Here is a 24404-nt window from a genome sequence, read left to right as displayed (position 1 = left end):
CATTGCGCCCTCTACCCTGAGCCATCACAGAGTCAGAAGCTGCTGAAGACACTGGAGCTGTGTGGAACGAGGAGGTCTGAGTATTTGAAAGGGGTTCCCATTGCCGGCACTGATCGTAACGGCGGATCAGGTCTGCGTGCATGCGCCCCGTCTGCTGCACGTTTAAAGGTCCCGTGCTCCTAAAATCATTTTTTTTTCTTTGTTATTTTTCTCTCTCTCTGGCCCACCAGGCATTTCACCGGTACCCCGCCAGGTCAGTCCAACCCTTTGTGTGGGTGAGATGTCAAAATTGGCTAAGGAACTTCTATCTGCACAATGTGGAAAGGAATGAAATGCTTTAAGGAGAGTATACCTTCATTATTAAACACTCAAATGATCTTATTCTTTACTTTGCTATCGGATGCATTCTAAATCAAGTAGAAAAACTCTATTTTTTAGTGTTATTGGAGGAATAAAAAGAAACCATATACTTACATGTATTCTTTATTACAGTACTGTACACATCAGTGGAAGTGTGGGGATATACAGTAGCCATAAGCAGGAGCCTGTAATGTGAGATTGGATTTCCTAGACTTGTACAATGCAGCTAAAAATTAAGCCGATATCTTGTGACAGTTGCATATTAGATCTGCTCATGTACATACTGTAATTACATGCTTATCACTCTGAACATCCACAAAGTTATTTCTATTTTGCAGTTCATATGCATTTCCAAAGCAGTATGTACTGTTAGCCTCATTTTAGCATATGTAATTACTAAGTGCTTTAGTTTCGTATTGTGTCTTTATTTGCTCTTAGGATAGAACTATGAGTGAAGTTTATTAATAATAAGACGACTGGTAAAAATTCCAGTATGAAAATAGAATTTTGTGCTTCATTGATTGAAAACGTTTTCCACATAAGTAAGAAACCAGAATCATATTTTTTCACAAACTTTCATAAATCATTGTGATGATGGTCTAAATATATATGGGGCTCAATTTATCATTTGCATTTAATTGAAGTCACTTTTCTTTTTTTTCTTGTGGTATTCGCTGATGGGTTTTGAGATAAATTCATAATGTCACACATAGCTCATGAATTTGGCGCAATCAAAAAATGCACACTTTTGTGACTTTTTAGTACCAAAACTCAAAAATCTTTTCTTTTTTTAAAAAAAGTCACAAAACTGTGCCATGTTGAAAACACCTCCAGAAACCTTACTCAAGGGACAGAACTGAGATGTGCAAAGAAAATAGGACATATGGTAAAAGTTGCATTTCATGAATTTGTCTAAAATATCTGTATAAGCAAAGTTGTCACTGTAAATAAAACGACTTAAAAAAAGACAACTTAAAAGTGGTGCAAAATGTATAGAGAATATAAATGCAAAATAAGGAAATTATTAAAAAAAACCCTGAAGAAACAGCAATGATGAATCTTGCTACTGTATTTGTTACAACAATTCATATTAAAGCATAGAACATCTCCAAATTGAAGACTGCAATTCCATCTCAAGCTGTTGCAGCTGCTGCAGGAAACCACGATTGGGAGCAATACAATGACGCTCAGAGACATGGCGGATGGCATCTACTAAGGAAAACCCTTGGAAGATCATTAGGTAGGCAAGAACCAATGTAGCAGAGCGGCTTTTTCCCAAAACACAGTGGACAAGAACTTTTCCTGTAAAGAAAGGTTTATATTTTAGTACATATCTCTCAACATAATAGAATTCCTCATTCTTGAATATTTTTTAATATTCATGTTTGGCAGCAAATAAATAACTTGATCATATTTTTTAGTCCACTGAAAAATAAAAATGAGGATGTTTAATCGCATTCATTACACAGGTCTGTGACTAAAAAGCTGTTTGATTATTTTCATCTAATTTCCATGTATTTTGGTGTGCTGAAAACGAAAAAAATATTGAAAAAAATCCTGGACGTCAGGATTTGCCACAAAATGCAAAATTCTCTTCAAATTTAGTAAATTTTTCTCAATTTTTTTTATATATCTTAGGGTTTTGAAAGTCAAAATTACTATTAATTAATTAACATCAATGCATTGAAGATATACTATGCCAAAAAAATATAACTTTCAAAGAAAAGAACTTGCAGAGTGAGCTAATGAACCAGCATCAACATGTTGCAAGCTGAATGAGCGGGCTCTGACATGCCCGGGCTGGTTTCAATTGTTTTATCTTGGTTCTCGCCTGTTCACACTTTTTAATCTCAGTTCGTGTTAGCTCGTCATATTCAACCATGTTTCCCAAAATTAGCATTATGGCTTAGCGGAAGTGTATTAATTCGCCTGACAGTTTCTGTTACATTTGTGGTGAATATAAAGTGTTGAAGCAACAGCTGAATATTACAGACTTTGTGAAAAAAGTATACTTCGTATATTTTGGACTAAAGCTTGGAGATCAAGATAAAGCTTGGGCGCCTCATAAAGTGTGCAAACGGTGTGTTGAGGACCTCCGAAATTGGTTCAAGGGTAAGAAAAAAGCTTTCCGTTATGGGATTCCTATGGTATGGCGAGAGCAAAAGAACCATAGTGATGATTGTTACTTTTGTTCATGCGATGTGAAAGGGTATAATTCAAAATGGAAGCATTCCATTTCATACCCCAATATTCACTCAGCAATTCGTCCCATCCCCCATGGCACAGATATACCAGTACCCAAGGCCCCTGCTACCTTGGAAGAGATAACTAGCTCCGATGAAGGTGGAGTCATACCTGAACCAAATGATGAATCAAGTTCTGACTTTGAAGATGATACAGACCAAAATTGTTTTCCCAGGAGGAGATGAATGATTTGGAAAGAGACTTGAATCTTCCCAAAGATGCCGCTGAGTTACTCGGATCAAGGCTCAAAAGCAAGAATTTATTGTTACCAGGAGTCTTTTTCATGGTTTAGATATCGTGAAGACGAGTTCGTTCCTTACTTTGCCCAGGAAGATAAGTTGGTTTATTGCATCGATGTCGAAGGTTTGATGGGTCAATTCAAAATCCAATATGATTCAGCGCAATGGCGTCTTTTTATAGATTCTTCAAAAAGAAGTCTCAAAGCAGTTTTACTCCACAATGGCGGATTTTATGCTTCCATCCCTGTAGGTCATTCCGTACACCTCAAGGAAATCTACGAGAACTTGGAATTGGTTCTTCGTAAACTTAAATATGAATACCACGGTTGGCAAGTATGTCGGGATTTGAAAGTCTTGTGCATGCTGCTCGGGCAACAAGCTGGGTATACCAAATACCCTTGTTTTCTGTGTCCATGGGACAGTCGAGACTGACAAAATCACTGGACCAAGAAGAATTGGCAGCCGAGGGTGCTCACAGTTGGTGAAAAAAATGTCCTTCGAGAAACTTTGGTTCCTCCCCATAAAGTTCTTCTACCACCTCTCCACATCAAATTGGGATTGATGAAGCAATTCGTAAAATCACTTCCAAAAGATGGAGAATGCTTCAAATACTTGGTCACCAAGTTTCCAGGCCTCTCGGAGGCAAAATTGAAGGAAGGTGTGTTCGTCGGACCAGACATTAGAAGGCTTATAGCTGATCAAGAGCTTATCTATACCATGACGCATCCTCAAAAAGAAGGGTGGATTGCATTTAAAGAGGTCGTAGAGAAATTTTTAGGCAATAACAAAGACCCTGACTACAAAAAAATCGTTGGACGAATGCTGAAAGCATTTCAAGCTTTAGGTTGCCTGATGAGTTTGAAAGTGCATGCTAGCGTGGGTAGTCTGGAGCCGGAAACTCCAGGAATGGACCCTCTGGACCGTGGCACCGAGGGGCCCCGGGCGAGCTGCCAGGTGGAACCGACCCCTATACAGGGACCGTTAGGAGCAGGCCCAGGGGTTCGAGGACCACGGTAGCCGGTACCGAGAGGGGCGGCTCAGGATGGACCGGAGTAGGACTGTGGGACTGAAGTATAGATGTCAGAACAGAAACACTGGAAGCAGGACTGGAGTAGAACAGCAGGACTGGAGCAGGATGCAACAGGAACACTGGAGGCAGGACTGGAGTAGGACGGCAGGACTGGAGTAGGATGGAACAGGAACACTGGAGGCAGGACTGGAGTAGGACGGCAGGACTGGAGAAGGATGGAACAGGAACACTGGAGGCAGGACTGGAGTAGGATGGCAGGAACACTGAAGACAGGACTGCGAAAGAGAGCAAGGAACCTGGGTAGCAGGACTGAGAGGCTGCTGCGGAGAGCAGGCGAGAACGGAACTGCAGGAGCCGAGAGCACACCATGCAGCGAGGCCAATGTGCTAGGAAACACAACAATCAGACACCTTCCTCAAGGGGGAAGCGGCCTGATATGCTACTGTCTGGTCTGCCATTGGTCAGGGAGGTGCTTCCGGGTCAGGGCATAGCCAGAGGACAAGAAGCAGGAGGGAAGCGCGGCCGCGGCCTATGGCGCATGCGCATTGCATGCAGGGACGCCGCCTGCTGCGCACCTGCCAGAGGCAGTGTGAGTGAAGAGCAAGGTGAACGATTCCACCAGGACATTGAAGATATGAAAAGAAGTTACCAGGGAAGATGGAGCATTACAATGATGGCAGACTACTGTTGGACGCTTCAGAGAGACATTACAGATGCTACTCACAAGCGTTAATGTATCAAGAGAAGCCTCACAGGGAAGAAGAATCGATTTTAGTGTGTGTTAGTGAGCTCATTGCAGTTAAAAAAATTATTTTCATGAAACATTTGTAATAAAAAATTAATTTTATGAGTCTATTTTCATTTATTTTGAGGTATTGTCTTATTTAACATAGTTACTTAAATTGTCAGAAAATGTGATATCCTATGACAAAACGGAGGTCATTTTCGGATTCGGCACACTCAAAAACATAAAGATTACGTGGAATAACCAAAACAGCTCTTGAAAAAATTTTTTTTGCAGACCTGTGTTATGAGAGAGCTCCTAACCACTTTGAAAGGAATTATATCTTGTGTGAGGGGTTGACACGCTTAGCTGCTCTTCAAGGTACACACAGGAACACATTGATTGTGAAACACCTGCTGTAGGGTTTAGGAAAACAAAAGCAAAGCCTTCCTGGCTTCACTCCTTAGTGACAGGGCCAATTTGGTACTTTATGACCAAGCCAATTTTTACAATTCTGACCACCGTCACTTTATGAGGTTATAACTCTAGAATGCTTCAACATATCCCACCGATTCAGACAGTGTTTATTCGTGACATATTGTACTTCATGTTAGTGGTAAAATTTCTCCAATATACACTACTAGAGATGAGCGACTTTGCCTTTTTTAGGGTCGAGTCGGGTTTCATGAAACCCGACTTTCGCAAAAGTTGGGTCGAACGAAATCAGCCGACTATAGGGAAAAGTCGGGGTCCGACTGAAACACGAAACCCAATGCAAGTCAATGGGGAAGCAAAGTCGGCAGTTGCCAATAACATCAATTCTTATAATTGAAGCTTGTCAACCTTAATTTACTTCATAATAATAGTTACGCATTGAAAACTGGGGCTTATTTGGCTAAAGTTGTGGGGGGGTAGGGCTGGCTCCAGGTTTTCGTGTGCCCTGGGCCAAAGAGTGTCAGTGCGCCCCTTTAACACATACCACAACTCATGATGCTCTGATATGGCACAGAAAAAAAGGTATAGTACAATGACAAATCCTTCACTGCTTACATGACATGACTGATATTATCTATTTTAAATTTTACAATAGCTCAAAAAAAGGACAGTATATTACTCCATACAGTATTATGGCCACCACATTGTGCGCCATACAGCCCCATATATTGCTCCATACAGAATAATTGGTCACATATAATGTTCCATACAGTATATGATGAGCTCCACATAATGCTACAGTATATGATGGTCCCCATGGACGATGTTTCAGTGTGTTATGGGCCCAAATAATGCTCCATATATAATGGGCCCCATTTCTAATGCTCCAGTGTATAATGTGCCCCATAGATGCTGCTCCAGTGTCTGATCTGCCCCATTTGGAATGCTCCAGTATATGATGGGCCTCATGGATGATGCTCCAGTGTATGATGGGCCCCAATAATGCTCCATATATAATGGGCCCTATTTCTAATGCTCCAGTGTATAATGGGCCCCGTAAATGCTGCTCCAGTGTCTGATGTCCCCCATTTGGAATGCCCCAGTATATGATGGGACCCATTTTTAATTAACCCAGGCATGGTATGTGAAAAGAGCTCCATGGAGTAATCTGAAGTGTGTGCTGCCGCATCCTTCACTTTTGGTGTGGGTGAAGGACACAAGGAAAGGGGTTGCTCCTGACCAGAAGCCTGCACTTTCGACTCAGTGCTTGCATTTTTTTAAACTTCAGAAGAGGAGGTAATAGAGCTGGAGGCTGTTTCAGCAATGTAAGCCAAAAACAGTTCCTGATGCTCCGGCTTTAAAAGCATTCTACCTACTCCCAGAAAACAGAGCCTTACCGGCCTTCCAGAACTACACCATGATGCAGGCTCAACACCTCCTGCCTTAGCTGCTATCTTTTTTTGGCACTACCAGCAGATGCACCACCACCACCATCAGTACCAGGTGGCCCCACACGCCCACGTCCCCGTCCTCTTCCACCATACTTCCTCATGTTTTGGAAAAAGGACCCAAAATACCGGCAGATATATGGTACTGTATCAGAAGCGTACAGCTCTATACAGTCTAGGGATAACAGTAAATCTCCCTATATATTTCATGAGTCATACACAGACGCTCACAGGCTCAGTATGGATTACCCTTTAAAATAAAAAGTTGAAAAAGGGTACAGTATCACCAGATACAAGATATATATAGTATAGTGTAAACATTCTGATTCTCCGTATACATTTCAGGAGGCAGACACAAACGCTCTCAGGCCCAGTATGGATTACACAAGAATATGAAAAGCTGTAAATGGGTAATGTAACACAAGCGTACAGCTGTATACAGTGTTGGGGTAATATTAAAGCTCCTAATATCCTAATATATTGCCGGAGTAACAGACAGACGTTCACAGGCTCATTATGGATTACACCAGAATTTAAATAGCTAAAAAGGTTACTGTATCAGAAGCATACAGCTGTATACAGTGTTGGCCAAATTTGAAATATCGGTATATATTTCCAGAGTCACCCTCAGACGCTCACTCAGTCTGGGTTTGACCATAATAAAAAATGTTGTAAAAAAGGTACTGGATAACAAGATAGCAAGAATATATTTTATGGGGTACAATTGAAATCTCTGTATACATAGTCCTGTAGTCACTCTCAGACGCTTATTCAGTATGGATTTGACCGTAATACTAAATGTCGAACAAAGGTACTGTATAACAAGATACAAGCTGTATCTAGTATAGGGTAAAAATTGGTATCTCCGATTCACCGTATATATAGAAGGCGTAAACCACACACGCTCACTCACTATGGATGATACCGTAATACAAAATTTTGACCAAAGGTACTGTATCAGCACATACCAGGTGTATCCAGTCTAGGGGTAATTGTAAATTTCCGTATATACTTTGGTGGTGAGACACAGACACTCACAGGCTCACTATGTATTACATCAGAATTTTGAAAGTAGAAAAAGGGAAAGGTAGTCGAAGCATACAACAGTATACAGTTGTTGTGAGCTCATCTATTCATTCACCTTTTGTGTCCGAGGATCTTCCTCTTCTGGTGAAGGAAGGTATTGAGGCTGATTTGGATGAAAGAAACCAAACACCTGATCAGGTGGATTGTGACTGGGTAACAAGAACTTCAGATTGGATATAAGGCAGCCGACACCCTTCTGAGTGGCTGGTGATTTCTCTGCTGGATTCTTGGAGACCAGTCTGATTCCTGCTTCCCAAAGATAAGTTTTTGCTCTGCTATTGAACTTATTAGTTTTGGTTTTGTTTACCTTGCTTTTTGAGTTCAGCCATCCCCGGCCGGGGGTGTGCTGGATTCTTATTCCTTGATCAGTGTTCTCTTTTGCTCTGCTTTCAGAATATTCTGAGTGCTGATATAGGGTTTGAAGTCTAGTGACTTCAGGGTCCTTTTTGCTTATCAGTTGTGTTGGTAATATTTTTAGCAGGGTTTTCTCGGATTGCAGACAGCAGCTTTTCTGTCCTGTCCTTTTTAGTTAGCTTGGGCCCCATCGTTTGCTCAAACTATCTTTCTATCTGTGTTAGTGTTTTCATCTTGTTTCACCGTCATTATATGTTGGGGGCAGCCTATTGCTTTGGGTTCTGCTCTGGGGCAGTCAGTTTTTCCCTTTTCTCTCTTTAGGCTTATTTAGATCTCCGGCTGTGACGAGGTGTCTAGGATCACCATAGGAACACTCCACGGCTGCTGCTAGTTGTGTGATAGGATTATTGGTCTGCAATCCGCTAGTTTCCAACCTCTCTGATTTTCTGGACTGAGCTTGTGTTTTGTTTTTTCCTCCTCGGTGACTCAATCATAACACATAACCCTTCCATTTGACCAAATACTGGAGTCCCCGTCTGACCAAGCGAGAATCCAATATTTTCTCTACCTCATATTCCACATTGCCTTTAACCAAAACAGGGTCAGGAGGAGCAGCCACAGGAACTACTGGCTCAACAAACCTCTTCAACAGTGATTTGTGAAATACGTTATGGATTTTGAACGTAACTGGAAGAGCCAACCGAAAAGAAGCAGGATTAAGAATCTCCAAAATCTTATAAGGTCCAATAAATCTTGGCTTAAATTTTGGAGATGCCATTTTCATAGGAATATTCTTAGACGACAACGAAACCATATCACCCACTTTAAACCGGGGACCAATGGTCCTATGCCGGTTGGGAAAACGCTGGGCCTTTTCCTGAGAGAGTGACAACTTATCCACCACTTGGTTCCATATATGCTGCATTCTCACAGCCACAGTGTCCACACCTGGGCAGGACGAAGATTCCACTTGTCCTGAAGAGAATCGAGGATGAAACCCAAAATTACAGAAAAAGGGTGACATCAAAGTGTCAGAACTAGCCCTATTGTTCAGCGCAAATTCACCCAAGGGCAAAAATGAGACCCAATCATCTTGATCAGCAGATATAAAACATCTTAAATAAGACTCCAAGGTCTGGTTTGTTCTCTCAGTCTGCCCATTGGTCTGGGGATGAAACGCGGAGGAGAAGGATAACTGAATTCCCAGATTGGAACAAAAGGCTTTCCAAAATCTGGAAACAAACTGGACCCCTCTATTGGACACAATGTTCTAAGGAATCCCATGTAACCGAACCACCTGTTGTAAAAACAAGGGTACCAACTCAGCGGAAGATGGCAACTTTGGGAGTGGTACAAGATGGACCATCTTCAAAAATCTATCACAAATCACCCAGATAACAGTCATTCTCTGAGATGACAAAAACCTTGGCACTCAATATGTGAAATATTCAGACTCTTTTATTTTGTGCATCCAGACAGAAAGGTTTAAACGTTTTCGGTCCAACATAGGACCTTCATCAGAAAAATCTTGTTTACTGAAATAAATAAATCCTTGCAATGGTAGCCAAAAGAAGGACAAAGTAGAGAGTCTGGATGGCCAGTGGAAATGTTAAATGGCTGGCGTCTGGAAAGCGTATGTGGACTGAGCCGTCCAAAATTAGAACAGGCAGCTGAACAGCGTAGGGCTTCAGAAAAGGGATGTCTAGGGTCACTAAAATAAGGAGTGAAGACAGCGCTGATAGCAGTGGGTATACAACCTCTAGAATTGAATTGCGCTGGTGAAGCCCTGGTCTGTGGTCTGGCTGCCCCGCGTCTTCCACACGGTCTTAATGAACCATCTTTCTTGGCCACAAAAAAACCCAGCGCCTAAAGGTGACGAGGATGGTCTAATATGAGCCTTCTCCAACGACTCCTTAATATAGGATCGCATAGCATCATGTTCGGGTACAGATAAGTTGAAAAGCCGACCCTTGGGAAATTTACACCCAGGCATCAACTCAATTGCACAGTCATAACTTCTATGAGGAGGCAAAGACGCAGACTTACTATCACTAAATACATCAGAGAAATCAGCCAGATAATCAGGAATGAGAGACTGAGGAGAGGTGGAGAAAACAGGACCGTCCCTAAGAACACACTGACAACCCCAACTCACCACAGACACAGATTTCCAATCCAAAACTGGGTTATGAGTTTGCAACCAGGGGAACCCAGAAAAATAGTATCCTGTAAATTATGCACAACCAAAAATTTACAATTTTTTTGGTGGTCTGGGGCAACTTGCATTATCACCTGGGTCCAAAACTGAGGTTTATTCTCTGCCAAAGGAGTGGCATCAATACCCCTCAAAGGAATAGGCGTCTGCAGAGGTGTCATGGACAAGCCACAACGTTTAGCAAAGTCCAAATCCATCAGATTCAGAGCTGCTCCTGAATCCACAAAAGCCTTTGTGGAAAATGTGGACAAGGAGCAGTTCAAAGTAATTGCCAAAAGAAACTTAGGTTGTACACTGCCCACAGCAAATGTGTGTGCAAAACGTTTCTCTCTTTTAGGGCAGACAGAAATAGTATGAGAGGCATCTCCACAGAAAAAACACAGCTTATTACGCCTTCTAAACTCCTGACTTTGCGCCCTAGACAACACCCCATCACATTACATAGGTTCAGACATTTGTTCAGAAAGTGGCAGCCCCTCCCGTGTGGTCTTACGTTCACGTAAACGCCGATCAACTTGAATGGCTAATGACATAGAGCCATCCAGACCAGAGGGAACAGGAAATCCCACCCTAACATCTTTTACGGTCTCTGATAAACCTTTCCGAATGAGCTGCCAGTGCACTATCATTCCATGTAGTAAGGACCGCCCACTTTCGGAATCTTTGACAGTATAACTCTGCAGGATCCTGACCCTGGCTTAATGCCAACAGGGTTCTCTCAGCTTGATCAACGGCATTAGGTTCATCATACAACAACCCCAAAGCCTGAAAAAATGCATCCACATTAGTCAGAATAGGATTTTCAGGTGTCAGAGAAAACGCCCAATCCTGGGGATCGCCGCGCAGCAAGGAAATGACAATTTTAACCTGTTGTACAGAGCTCCCCTATGAGTTAGGCTTCAAGGCAAGAAATAATTTACAATTATTCTTAAAATTCAGAAATTTAGACCGATCCCCAGAAAACACATCAGGAGTAGGGATCTTGGGTTCAGCAACATGTGACTGAATGAGGTAGGTAGAAATTCCCTGCACTTCAGCAGCAAGTTGCTCCACATGATCAGATAGTTGCTTAATCTCCATTAGGAGAGAAAAAAAAAATTCTCCTATGGCCCCAGAGAAAAAGAGGAAAAAATATATAAAAAAAAAAATTCTGACACTTTTTTTTCCTTTATTTTTTCTCAAACAATTCCTTCCTGCTTTTGAGTACCCTAGAATCTGTGGTATGGCAGGTGATTCTGTTATGAATGGGTCACCGAGGAGGAAAAAAGAAACACACGCTAAGTCTCAGAAAACCAGAGAGGTTGGTAACTATGCAGACTGCAGAGCCCTGATCTTAACACACAACTAGAAGCAGTCGTGGAGCGTGTCTACGGTGGTCCTGGACGCCTCATCCCAACCGGAGAGCTAAATAAGCCTAAAGTAAGAAAAGAGGAAAACTAACTCCCCAGAGCAGACCCCAAAGGAAAGACAGCCCCCCACATGTATTGATGGTGAAGCAAGATGAAAACACAAACAAAGGCAGAAAAATAGGCTGAGCAAACGATGGGGCCAAACTAACTTGAAAGGACAGGACAGGAAAGATACTGTCTGCAATCTGCCAAAAAACCCTACCAAAAATAATGTCCAAAGCTTCTGATAACAAAATTAACCCTGAAGTCACTAGACTTCTTCCACTATATCAGCACTCTGGAATATTCTGAGACAGAGCAAAAAGAGGCCAATCTAATAAAGGACAAAAAGGCAAATTGGCAAATACAGATAAATAAGAGTGGAAATTCAGCACAGCCCAGCCGGGCTGGCTGACCACACAAAAACTGAGTTGACCAACAAGAGCAAGTGTGAACATTAGCAAAAAACAAACTTAACTTGAGATGACTGGAGCAGAGCTGAAGTCCAAGACCTGAGAAATAGACTGAATCACCAGCAACAGGATAGGGCATTGGCTGTCTTATATCCAGTCTGATACTCCAGAGATCCAATCATTATCCTCCTCGTCAGGTGGCAGACCATTACCAATTAAACTAACCTCACTACCTTCTGTCACTACCAGAGGGAAAACGGAAGGAGAACTCCCAGCTGGTGGAGCAGAAAATGAGCTCATAATAGGAGTACCTGAAAGAATTCGAAGATGTGTTCTCTGAAAGCGAGGCCGAGACGTTGCCGCAACATAGACCCTCTGACTGCGCTATCGAGTTAGTCCCGGGGGCTAAATTTCCTAAAGCCCATCTGTTTAATTTATCTGGCCCTGAGCGCTTGGCCATGAAAGATTACATTGATGAGAGTCTTTGCAAAGGACACATACGTCACTCAGTTTCACCTGTGGCGACAGGGTTTTTTTTTGTAAAGAAAAAAGATGGTGGTTTACATCCCTGCCTCGATTTTCGTGAGCTCAACAAGATTACTGTATGAAATACGCACCCCCTTCCGTTGATTCCCGATTTGTGTAACCTACTTTCAGGGGCAAAATGGTTCTCCAAACTGGATCTTCGGAGGGCATATAACTTGATAAGGGTCCGGGAGGGGGATGAATGGAAAACCGCGTTCCTCACGACCGAGGGACTGCTTGAAAATGTAATCATGCCGTTTGGTCTTACCAATGCCCCAGCCATATTTCAGAATTTCATCAACGTGGTATTCTCGGATCTCATTGGTCGTTTTGTTGTTATTTACTTAAACGATAATCTAATATAGTCTCCCGACAGTCAATCTCATCTGAATCATGTACGAACCGTTCTCCAAAGACTGAGGGAAAATCATCTGTATGCCAAATTGGAGAAATGTGTGTTTTTTGTTCAAGAATTGTCTTTTTTGGGATTATTTGTGTCCTGTGAGGGTTTTCGCATGGACCCCAAGAAGGTGCAGGTCATTGCGGATTGGGTGCAACCCCGAGACCTTAAGGGTATTCAGTGCTTCTTGGGGTTCGCCAATTATTACCGCAAATTTATTCGGGGGTTTTCACAGGTGGTCAAACCACTCACAGATCTTACTTGTAAAAGTGCGGATGTGAGAAACTGGTCCTCAATCGCAAAAGAGGCCTTTGCGACCCTGAAAAGAAGCTTTATGTCTGCTCCCGTGTTAGTACAGCCAGATCCGTCCAAACCATTGGTCGTGGAAGTGGACGCCTCTGAGGTGGGGGTGGGGGCAGTGTTGTCCCAAGGGCATGTCACTCTAACCAACCTCAGGCCATGTTCTTTCTTTTCCAAGAAGTTCTCTGCTGCGGAAAGAAATAACGACGTAGGCAATAAAGAGCTTCTTGCGGTCAAATTGGCGTTTGAAGAATGGAGGCACTTTTTGGAGGGGGCCAGTCACCCGGTTACGGTGATCACGGATCCCAAAAATTTGTCATACATTGAGTCTGCTAAAAGACTAACGTGCAGACAGGCCCGTTGGTCACTTTTTTTTCCCGTTTTCAGTTTACGATTACATTTCGTCCAGGGTCTAAGAATGTTAAGGCTGACGCCTTATCGCGCAGTTTTCAGCCGGTGTCGCCCCCTGAGCCACCGTCCTCCATTCTTCACCCTGGGGTTGTGATAGCAGAGGTCTCATCTGAATTGGAACGGGAGATTCAGTGGGCCCAGTCACGGGCCCCGGCGGCCAAGCCGGAGGGGAAGTTGTTTGTCCCAGAGCAACTTCGCCTGAAACTCTTGCAGGAGTTCCATGAATCCAGACCAAGTGTGGATGCTGAAGTTTAGCAAGCAGACACGGGACCTACGGTCATGTGACTGCAAGGGGCGGGGCTTAGCGTCCTGCTTAGTGAGATGGAAAGACACTATACAGAATTACTCAGAGTCAGGCAAAACGGGGTTCATACACAGAGATAGCCGTAACGTACCAAGGATGAGACAGAGCGGATAGTCAGGGCCAAGCAGCAGTCAAAACCAAACAGACATAGAAGGTACCAAGCAGAATCCAAAGCAATATCCAGAGAACAGACCGAGTCGTACACAGAGAATCAAGCAATTAGAACACAGTAGCAGACATAATGCTTCTTTTCAGGGTCGCAAGGCCTCTTTTGCGAGTGAGAACCAGTTTCTCACATCCGCACCTTTACAAGTAAGATCTGTGAGTGGTTTGACAACCTGTGAAGACCCCCGAATAAATTTGCGGTAATAATTGGCGAACCCCAAGAAGCGCTGAAGACCCTTAAGGTCTCGGGGTTGCACCCAATCCGCAATGGCCTGCACCTTCTTGGGGTCCATGCGAAAACCCTCACAGGACACAATTAATCCCAAAAAAGACAATTCTTGAACAAAAAACACACATTTCTCCAATTTGGCATAAAGATGATTTTCCCTCAGTCTTTGGAGAACGGTTCGTACATGATTCAGATGAGATTGACTGTCGTGTGAGTATATCAGAATATCGTCTAAATAAATGACAACAAAACGACCAATGAGATCCGAGAATACCACGTTGATGAAATTCTGAAATATGGCTGGGGCATTGGTAAGACCAAACGGCATGACTAAATTTTCAAACAGTCCCTCAGTCGTGAGGAACGCGGTTTTCCATTCATCCCCCTCCCGGACCCTTATCAAATTATATGCTCCCCCGAAGATCCAGTTTGGAGAACCATTTTGCCCCTGAAAGTTGGTTACACAAGTCGGGAATCAACGGAAGGGGGTACGTATTTCGTACAGTAATCTTGTTCAGCTCATGAAAATCGAGGCAGGGACGTAAACCACCATCTTTTTCCTTAACAAAAAAAAACCCTGCCGCCACAGGTGAGACTGAGGGACGTATGTGTCCTTTGCGAAGACTCTCAGCAATGTAATCTTTCATGGCCAAGCGCTCAGGGCCAGATAAATTAAACAGACGGGCTTTAGGCAATTTAGCCCCCGGGACTAACTCGATAGCGCAGTCAAAGGGTCTAAGAGGCGACAACGTCTCAGCCTCGCTTTCAGAGAACACATCTTCAAATTCTTTCAGGTACTCCGGAATACCTTCCAGCTCCACAGATGACACAGATACAGATTTAACAGGTTCAACCAATAGTGCAGACTTATCACATAACATCGAATCATTAAACCCCCACTGAACAATCTCCCCCATTTTCCAGTTAATGACTGGGTTATGGCGTTGTAACCAGGGCATGCCCAACACCAGTCCTGCTGGTAGATTGCCCAGAACCAAACAACTTAATTTTTCCACATGGGTAGCACCCACTTTGAGGGAAAACAAGTCAGACTTAAAGAGAATTCCTTCTTTAGTGAGGGCAGAAATGACGTGGAAGTGCAATAAGGACTGCGCTTGCTTCTGGTAGAGTAAAGGGTTCTTTATTCAGCCAACGCGTTTCCTGAGCCTGCTGGCTCACTTCATCAGGGCAGATCTGCCCTGATGAAGTGAGCCAGCAGGCTCAGGAAACGCGTTGGCTGAATAAAGAACCCTTTACTCTACCAGAAGCAAGCGCAGTCCTTATTGCACTTCCACGTCAATTCTGCAATTCTGTCCTAGGACCCTGTGCAGACTTGCTGCTGCTTCTCAAGCGTTCATGGGTGTTGTGACTTCCTCACAACCCCAATAGGTGAGCACCTTCCCTACTGTTCCACAATTTTAATTGTTTTATACGGATTTCACACAGTGGATGCGCCCTGTATCTCTCCTTTTATTCTTTAGTGAGGGGGGAGGAGTCAATGGCCACCACTTTGATCAGAACCTTAAGTCTAACTGTCCCTATCTTACAGTGTATGACCAATTGGGAGTCAATGAGTTTGATGGATGATCCGCAGTCCATGAAAGCTGTAGAGGGAAAACAACAATCGTCCATTAACAGTTCCACATGAAGCAACACCTTAGAAAACGGGGAAAAGGGTACCTGAGGGTCTGAGTAGTCTCCTCGCTGACTACCCAGACCTAGTCGTTTCCCGTCGACCGGGTTGAGGATGGACAATCAGGACACTCCCTTTTCCAATGTCCCGTTTTACCACAGTATAAGCATAACTGCTTTTCTCTCCGGCGTTGTCTCTCCTTTTCCTTCAGGGAGACAGCCACTACGTCCATGGGTACAGAAACAGTCTCTTTTCCACTAGGGAACAATGGAGTCTCCGCCTGCATCACCCCCCTGGCCCGCAGTCTGCGGTCCATCCGGACGGCCAGGGTCATGGCATCCTTCAGAGAGTTAGGTGGGGGATGTAATGCCAAGGCATCCTGTAACCGCTCGGACAAGCCTCTGCGAACGAGTCCTCGGAGTGCGTCGTCGTCCCAAGAGACCTCTGCGGTCCAATGGCGGAATTCTGTGCAAAACCACTCAGCCGAGTGTTTCCCCTGACAGACACTCATCACCATGTCCTCTGCCAATCGCACTCAGTCTGGCTCATCGTATATGTGCCCGAGGGCCTCAAAAAACGCATTCACAGACACTCTCTCAGGGGCAGTGGGAGGACGGGAGAAAGCCCAAGCTTGTGGGGACCCTCTTAATAAAGACATCATGACCCCTACCTTCTGGTCTTCATCCCCAGAGGAACGTGGTCTCAAACTAAAAAAAGTTTGCACCCCTCCATGAAGACCCTGAACTCCTTTTTGTTCCCAGAAAAAAAATCAGGCAGTTTAACAGGTGGTTCTGGGGACACCAAAACAACATCACTCGCCCCAGCCCCCAGAGACCCAGCAGCTAAAGCCCCCCGCACTGTCTCAGAAACCTGCTGCTGAGAACGAGCCAGAGCTTGCTGCTCCAGAGATAAACCCTGAAACATCTGACTCAGATTTTTCATTTGCTCAGCAAGAGATTGTATGGGATCCATATTTCTCAGCAGAGAAGAAAAAAAACAAAAAAATCCCAAAAACGTAATGGTCAGTTATAATGTCAGGAACACCGCACTGTACTTGCTCACTGAGCCAGTGCGCGTGTCCTGAGTGTCAGGATACTGTCAGCGCCGGCGTGCAGCCTCCGCTGAGCAGGGACTCACCCGCACTGTAGGGGTACCAGGGTCAGGTACAGCCAGAAAGTACCGATGCACAGGACCTGTGGATGCTGAAGTTTAGCAAGCAGAAACGGGTCCTACGGTCATGTGACTGCAAGGGGCGGGGCTTAGCGTCCTGCTTAGTGAGATGGAAAGACACTATACAGAATTACTCAGAGTCAGGCAAAACGGGGTTCATACACAGAGATAGCCGTAACGTACCAAGGATGAGACAGAGCGGATAGTCAGGGCCAAGCAGCAGTCAAAACCAAACACACATAGAAGGTACCAAGCAGAATCCAAAGCAATATCCAGAGAACAGACCGAGTCATACACAGATTATCAAGCAACCAGAACACAGCAAAAACACACTCAGGGGTCACCACACTATGCCAAGGGCAAGAGTATAACTGACAGGGATGGGAGCGTCCTGAGGCTATAAGAAGCCTCTCCCTGGTTCCCTGGTACCAGGGAGAGGCCGCAATCATAGCCCCAGGTGTGCAGGTAAGCCATCAGCACTGGTTCCAGACATTAACCCCATGTGTGCGAGTCAAACCCGCACTGAGATCATGACACTATTTGTCCGTGATACCATCTGGTACACGGTAGTGTGTGAAGAGCGTACACCGCTATACGGTGTGTGTATGGAAAATTGTCAATCTCCGTCTATTGGAATACGGACTGACACACGCTGTCTCTGTCTAGTTTTGACCGTTATCAAACAGCAGATATACCAAACTTTGAAAAGCGGACAGTTGTCTAAGGTGTAGGTCTGGAAAAATGGAAAAACTCCTCGGCTTGTTTTTCCAGAGTCACACCCAGATAGCTTCTATTTGTCCGTGATACCATCTGGTACACGGTAGTATGTGAGGAGTGTACACCGCTATACGGTGTGTGTATGGAAAATTGTCAATCTCCGTCTATTTGTATACAGACTGACACACGCTGTCTCTGTCTAGTTTTGTCTGTTATCAAACAGCAGATATATGAAACTGAAAAGCGGACAGTTGTCTAAGGTGTAGGTCTAGAAAAATGGAAAAACTCCTCGGCTTGTTTTCCAGAGTCACCCCCAGATAGCTTCTATTTGTCCATGATACCAGCCGGTACACAGTAGTGTGTGAGGAGCATTGCAGACCTTTGGCATTCTAGCAGTTAATTTGCTGAGGTAATCTGGAGAAATTTGACCACATGCTTCCAGAAGCCCCTCCCACAAGTTGGTTTGGCTTGATGGGCACATTTTGCATACAATACGGTCAAGCTGCTCCCACAACAGCTCAATGGGGTTGAGATCTGGTGACTGCGCTGCCCACTCCATTACAAATAGTTCATGCAAAATTTGGAGGTATGCTTTAGGTCATTGTCCTGTTGTAGGATGAAATGGGCTCCAAGCAAGCGCTGTCCACAGGGTATGGCATGGCATTGCAAAATGGAGTGATAGCCTTCCTTATTCAAAATCCCTTTTACCTTGTACAAATCTCCCACTTTACCAGCACCAAAGCAACCACAGACATTACCTCCACCATGCTTGACAGATGGCATCAGGCACTCTTCTAGCACCTTTTCAGTTGTTCTGCGTCTCACAAATGTTCTTCTGTGTGATACAAACACCTCAAACTTGGCTTCGTCTGTCCATAACACTTTTTTCAAATCTTCCTCTGTCCAATGTCTGTATTCTTTTGCCCATATTAATCTTTTCCTTTTATTAGCCAGTTTCAGATATGGCTTTTTCTTTGCCGCTCTGCCCTGAAGGTCAGCATCCCGGAGTTACCTCTTCACTGTAGATGTTGACACTGGCGTTTTGCATGTACTATTGAATTAAGCTGCCAGTTGTGGACCTGTGAGGCTTCGATTTCTCAAATTACAGACTCTAATGTACTTGCTTGTTGCTCAGTTATGCAGTGTGGCCTCCTACTTCTCTTTCTACTCTGATTTGAGCCTGTTTGTGCTCTCCTCTGAAGGGAGTAGTACACACCATTGTAGGAAATCTTCAGTTTCTTGGCAATTTCTCGCATGAAATAGCCTTCATTTCTAAGGACAAGAATAGACTGCCGAGTTTCACATGAAAGTTCTTTTTTTCTGGCCATTTTGAAAGTTTAATGGAACCAACAAATGTAATGCTCCAAATTCTCAACTAGCTCAAAGGAAGGTCAGGTTTATAGCTTCTCTAATCAGCCATACTATTTTCACCTGTGCTAAAATACTTGCACAAGGGTTTTCAAGGGTATTCTAACCATCCATTAGCCTTCTTACACAGCAAACACAAAGTACCATAGGAACACTGGAGTGATGGTTGTTGGAAATGGGCTTTATACACCTATGAAGATACTGCATTACAAACCAGACGTTTGCAGTTAGAATAGTCATTTACCACATTAACAATGTATAGAGTATATTTCTGAATCATTTAATGTTAGCTTCATTGGAAAAAACTGTGCTTTTCTTTCTAAAATAAGGAAATTTCTAAGTGACCCTAAACTTTTGAACGGTAGTGTAGCTTGCGTTTACTTATGAAAAAAATGGAAATTGGGCAAAACTTTAGAAAATTTTGCAATTTTCAAACTTTTAATTTTTATACACTTAAATCAGAGAGTGGTGTCACTCAAAGTAGTTAACCCCTTCACGACCAATGACGCCACATAGGCGTCATGAAAACGGGTGCCAATCTGACCAGTGACGCCTATGTGGCGTCATGATTTTAAAGCCCCCCTGCAGGTCGGGTGACCTAGGTCACTGAAAGGTCACCCGACCCGCAGATACAGGGGGCTTTGTTCTTCAGCATAGGGGGCATGGCTTCGCCCCCACGTGACTACGATCGCTCTGATTGGCTGTTGAAAGTGAAACAGCCAATCAGAGCGATAGTAATATTTCATCAATGAAAATTGAAGAAATATTACAATCCAGCCATGTCCGACACTGCTGTAGCATCGGACATGGCTGGTGAGAGCGATCCGACCCCCCCACTCGTTACCGGGGGCGATCTGCTCCCCCCACTGAATGACAGTGGCGGTGTGCCGCCACTGTCATCATCTCCCCCCTGCCTTCTCTCCGCTCCCCCTGGCTTCTGATCGCCCCTCCTCCCACCCGCCGGTACTCACAGAGTGCCATTATGGCTCCCGGTGTCCCGCGGTCCCGGACCATGGGCGCCACCATATTGGAAAATGGCGGGCGCCTGCGCAGTGCGCCCGCCGGCTGCAATTTCCATTCATTCATTTTGATCACTGTGATAAACTCTCACAGTGATCAAAATAGAATGAAAAGTAAATAAACCCCCCGTTTATCACCCCCATAGACAGGATAACCTAATAAAATAAAGAAATTATTTTTATTTTTCCATTAGGGTTAGGGTTGGAAAGAGGGTTAGGGTTAGGGTTGGAAAGAGGGTTAGGGTTGGAAAGAGGGTTACGGTTGGAATTAGGGTTAGGGTTGGAAAGAGGGTTAGGGTTGGAAAGAGGGTTAGGGTTGGAATTTGGGTTAGGGTTGGAATTAGGGTTAGGGTTAGAATTAGGGTTAGGGTTGGAATTAGGCTTAGGCTTGTGGTTAGGGTTATGGTTAGGGTTGGGATTAGGGTTAGGGGTGTGTTGGGGTTAGGGTTGGGATTAGGGTTAGGGATGTGTTGGGGTTAGGGTTGAAGTTAGAATTGTGGGGTTTCCACTGTTTAGGAACATCAGGGGGTCTCCAAACGCGACATGGTGCAACCATTGATTCCAGCCAATTTTGCGTTCAAAAAGTTAAACGTCTCTGCGTTATAAACTTCTGTGAAGCACTTGGGGGTTCAAAGTGCTCACCAGGCATCTAGATAAGTTCCTTGGGAGGTCTAGTTTCCAAAATGGGGTCACTTGTGGGGGGTCTCTATTGTTTAGGCACATCAGGGGCTCTGCAAACGTAACGACGACCGCAGACCATTCCATCAAAGTCTGCATTTCAAAACGTCACTACTTCCATTCCGAGCCCTTACGTGTGCCCAAACAATGGTTCCCCCCTTATATGGGGCACCAGCATACTCAGGACAAACTGTACAACAACTTTTGGGGTCCAATTTATTCAGCTACCCTTGTGAAAATAAAAAATTGCTGGCTGAAAATCATTTTTTTGAGGAAAAAAAAATTATTTTTTATTTTCACTGCTCTGCGTTATAAACTTCTGTGACGTGCTTGGGGGTTCAAGGTGCTCACCACACATCTAGATAAGTTCCTTGGGGGGTCTAGTTTCCAAAATGGGGTCACTTGTTGGGGGGTTCCACAGTTTATGTACATCAGGGGCTCTGCAAATGTTACATGATGCCCGCAGACCATTCCATCAAAGTCAGCATTTCATAATGTCACTACTTCCCTTCCGAGCCCCGACATCTACCCAAACAGTGGTCCCCACCCACAAATGGGGTACCAGCGTACTCAGGACAAACTGGACAACAACCTTTGGGGTCCAATTTATCCTGCTACCCTTGTGAAAAAAAATTGCTGGCTAAAAATCTTTTTTTTTGAGGAAAAAAAATATTTTTTATTTTCACGGCTCTGCGTTATAAACTTTTGTGAAGCACTTGGGGGTTCAAAGTGCTCACTATGCATCTAGATAAGTTCCTTAGGGGGTCTAGTTTCCAAAATGGGGTCATTTGTGGGGGAGCTCCAATGTTTAGGCACACAGGGGCTCTCCAAACACGACATGGTGTCCGCTAACGATTAGAAGTAATTTGCATTTCAAAAAGTCAAATGGCGCTCCTTCCCTTCTGAGCCCTGCCGTGTGCCCAAACAGTGGTTCCCCCCACATTTGGGGTACCAGCATACTCAGGACAAACTGGTCAACAACTTTTGTGGTCCAATTTCTCCTGTTAGCCTTGTGAAAATTAAAAATAGTGTGCTAAAAATCATTTTTGAGGAAAAAAAATATTTTTTATTTTCACTGCTCTGTGTTATAAACTTTTGTGAAGCACTTGGGGGTTCAAAGTGCTCACTGCACATCTAGATAAGTTCCCTAGGGGGTCTAGTTTCCAAAATGGGGTCACTTGTGGGGGAGCTCCGATGTTTAGGTGCACAGGGGCTCTCCAAACGCGACATTGTGTCCGATAACGATTGGAGCTAATTTTCCATTCAAAAAGTCAAATGGTGCTCCTTCCCTTCTGGACCCTGCCGTGCGCTCAAACAGTGGTTTATGACCACATGTGAGGTATCGGTGTACTCAGGAGAAATTGCTCAACAAATTTTAGGATCAATTTTATCATGTTGCCCATGTGAAAATGAAAAAACTGAGGCTAAAAGAAAATTTTTATGAAAGAAAAGTACTTTTTTTTATTACAGATCAATTTGTGAAGTACCTGGGGGTTCAAAGTGATCACTATGCATCTAGATAAGTTCCATGGGGGGTCTAGTTTCCAAAATGGGGTCACTTGTGGGGGAGCTCCAATGTTTAGGCACACAGGGGCTCTCCAAACGTGACATGGCAACCGCTAAATATTCCAGCATATTTTCCATTCAAAAAGTCAAATGGTGCTCCTTCCCTTCTGAGCCCTGCCGTGCGCCCAAACAGTGGTTGATGACCACATATGAGGTATCGGTGTACTCAGGAGAAATTGCCCAACAAATTTTAGGATCCATGTGAAAATGAAAAAATTGATGCTAAAAGAAAATTTTTGTTGGAAAAATTAAAATGTCCATTTTTTCTTTCCACGTTGCTTTGGTTCCTGTGAAACACCTGAAGGGTTAATAATCTTCTTAAATGTAGTTTTGAGTAGCTTGAGGGGTGCAGTTTTTAGATGGTGTCACTTTTGGGTATTTTCTGCCATATAGACCCCTCAAAGTGACTTCAAATGTGAGGTGGTCCCTAAAAAAAATGGTTTTGTAAATTTTATTGTAAAAATGAGAAATCGCTGGTCAACTTTTAACCCTTATAACTTCCTAAAAAAAAAAATTTTGTTTCCAAAATTGTGCTGATGTAAAGTAGACATGTGGGAAATGTTATTTAGTAAATATTTTGTGTCACATAACTCTCTGATTTAACAGAATAAAAATTCAAAATTTGAAAATTTCTGATTTTTTCACAAATAAACGCAAAAATTTTCGACCTAAATTTACCACTAACATGAAGCCCAATATGTCATGAAAAAACAATCTCAGAATCGCTAGGATCCATTGAAGCATTCCTGAGTTATTACCTCATAAAGGGACACTGGTCAGAATTGCAAAAAATGGCCTGGTCATTAAGGTCAAAATAGGCTTGGTCATGTAGGTGTTAATAAATAACATTTCCCACATGTCTACTTTACATCAACACAGTTTTGGAAACATTTTTTTTTTGCTAGGACATTATCAGGGTTAAAAGTTGACCAGCGATTTCTCATTTTCCCAACAAAATTTACAAAACCACTTTTTTTACAGACCACCTCACAATTGAAGTTAATTAGGAGGGTCAATATAACAGAAAATACCCAAAAGTGACACCATTCTAAAAACTGCACCCCTCAAGGTGCGCAAAACCACATTCACGAAGTTTATTAACCCTTTAGGTGCTTCACGAGAATTAAAGCAATGTGGAAGGAAAAAATGAACATTTTACTTTTATCACAAAAAAACTTTGGAACCAATTTTTTTTTTATCTTCACAAGGGTATCAAGAGAAAATGGACAACAAAATTTGTTGTGCAATTTCTCCTGAGTACGCCGATACCCCATATGTGGGGAAAAGCCACTGTTTGGGTGCATGGCAGAGCTCAGAAGGGAGGAAGCACCATTTGACATTTTTAACAAAAAAATGGCTGGAATCAATGGTGGCGCCATATCGCGTTTGGAGACCCCAAACTATAAAAAAAACAGAAATGTAGAAATTCTTGCAAATTTATTAAAACTGAAAAATTGAAATATCACATGGTCATAAGTATTTACATCTTTTGGTCAGACATTCATATTAAGCGTCCAGCTGTGTTTAATTAAACTGATAGGACATGATTTGTAAAGGCACACACCTGTCTATATAAGACCTCAGAGCTCACAGTGCATGTCAGACCAAATGAGAATCATAAGGTCAAAGAAACTGGCCAAGGAGCTCAGAGACAGAATTGTGGCAAGGCACAGATCTGGCCAAGGTTGCAAAACAATTTCTGCAGTAGTCAAGGTTCCAAACAGCAAAGTGGCCTACATAATCCTTAAATGGAAGAAGTGTGGGACCACCAGAATTCTTCCTAGACTTAGCCGTCTAGCCAAACTGAGCAATCTTGGAAGAAAAGCCTTGGTGAGAGACAGCATTGGACTGGCCCACCGGTCAGCAGTTGCCTAGGGCCCCCACTGCTCCAAGGGCCCCCAGCCAGTGGTGTGTTGCTAATAGCATCACACCACGGGCCCTTGCCAGCAGAGCAGCAGCAGGAGGCAGAAGCCCCTTTCCCCG

At 43.6% G+C, this 24404-nt stretch overlaps 1 protein-coding gene across 1 annotated transcript in view; it reads right to left on the bottom strand.

Moving 5' to 3' along the window:
* Positions 1-467: 467 nt before the first annotated feature.
* LOC141055105 (dual specificity protein phosphatase 13A-like) overlaps positions 468-24404 on the bottom strand; it is a 60383-nt gene continuing 36446 nt past the window's right edge. Inside the window, exon 3 of the mRNA XM_073552059.1 lies at positions 468-1662. Coding sequence (XP_073408160.1) covers positions 1451-1662 — 212 coding nt within the window. The 3' untranslated portion in view covers positions 468-1450. The remainder of the gene's footprint in view (positions 1663-24404) is intronic.

Source organism: Dendrobates tinctorius, unplaced genomic scaffold (assembly GCF_039654945.1).
Source record: "Dendrobates tinctorius isolate UK_male_01 unplaced genomic scaffold, ASM3965494v1 ptg000184l, whole genome shotgun sequence".
Lineage (NCBI taxonomy): Eukaryota > Metazoa > Chordata > Amphibia > Anura > Dendrobatidae > Dendrobates > Dendrobates tinctorius.
Note: the sequence above shows the minus strand (reverse complement) of the source record. Positions and strands in the feature narration are given on the sequence as shown.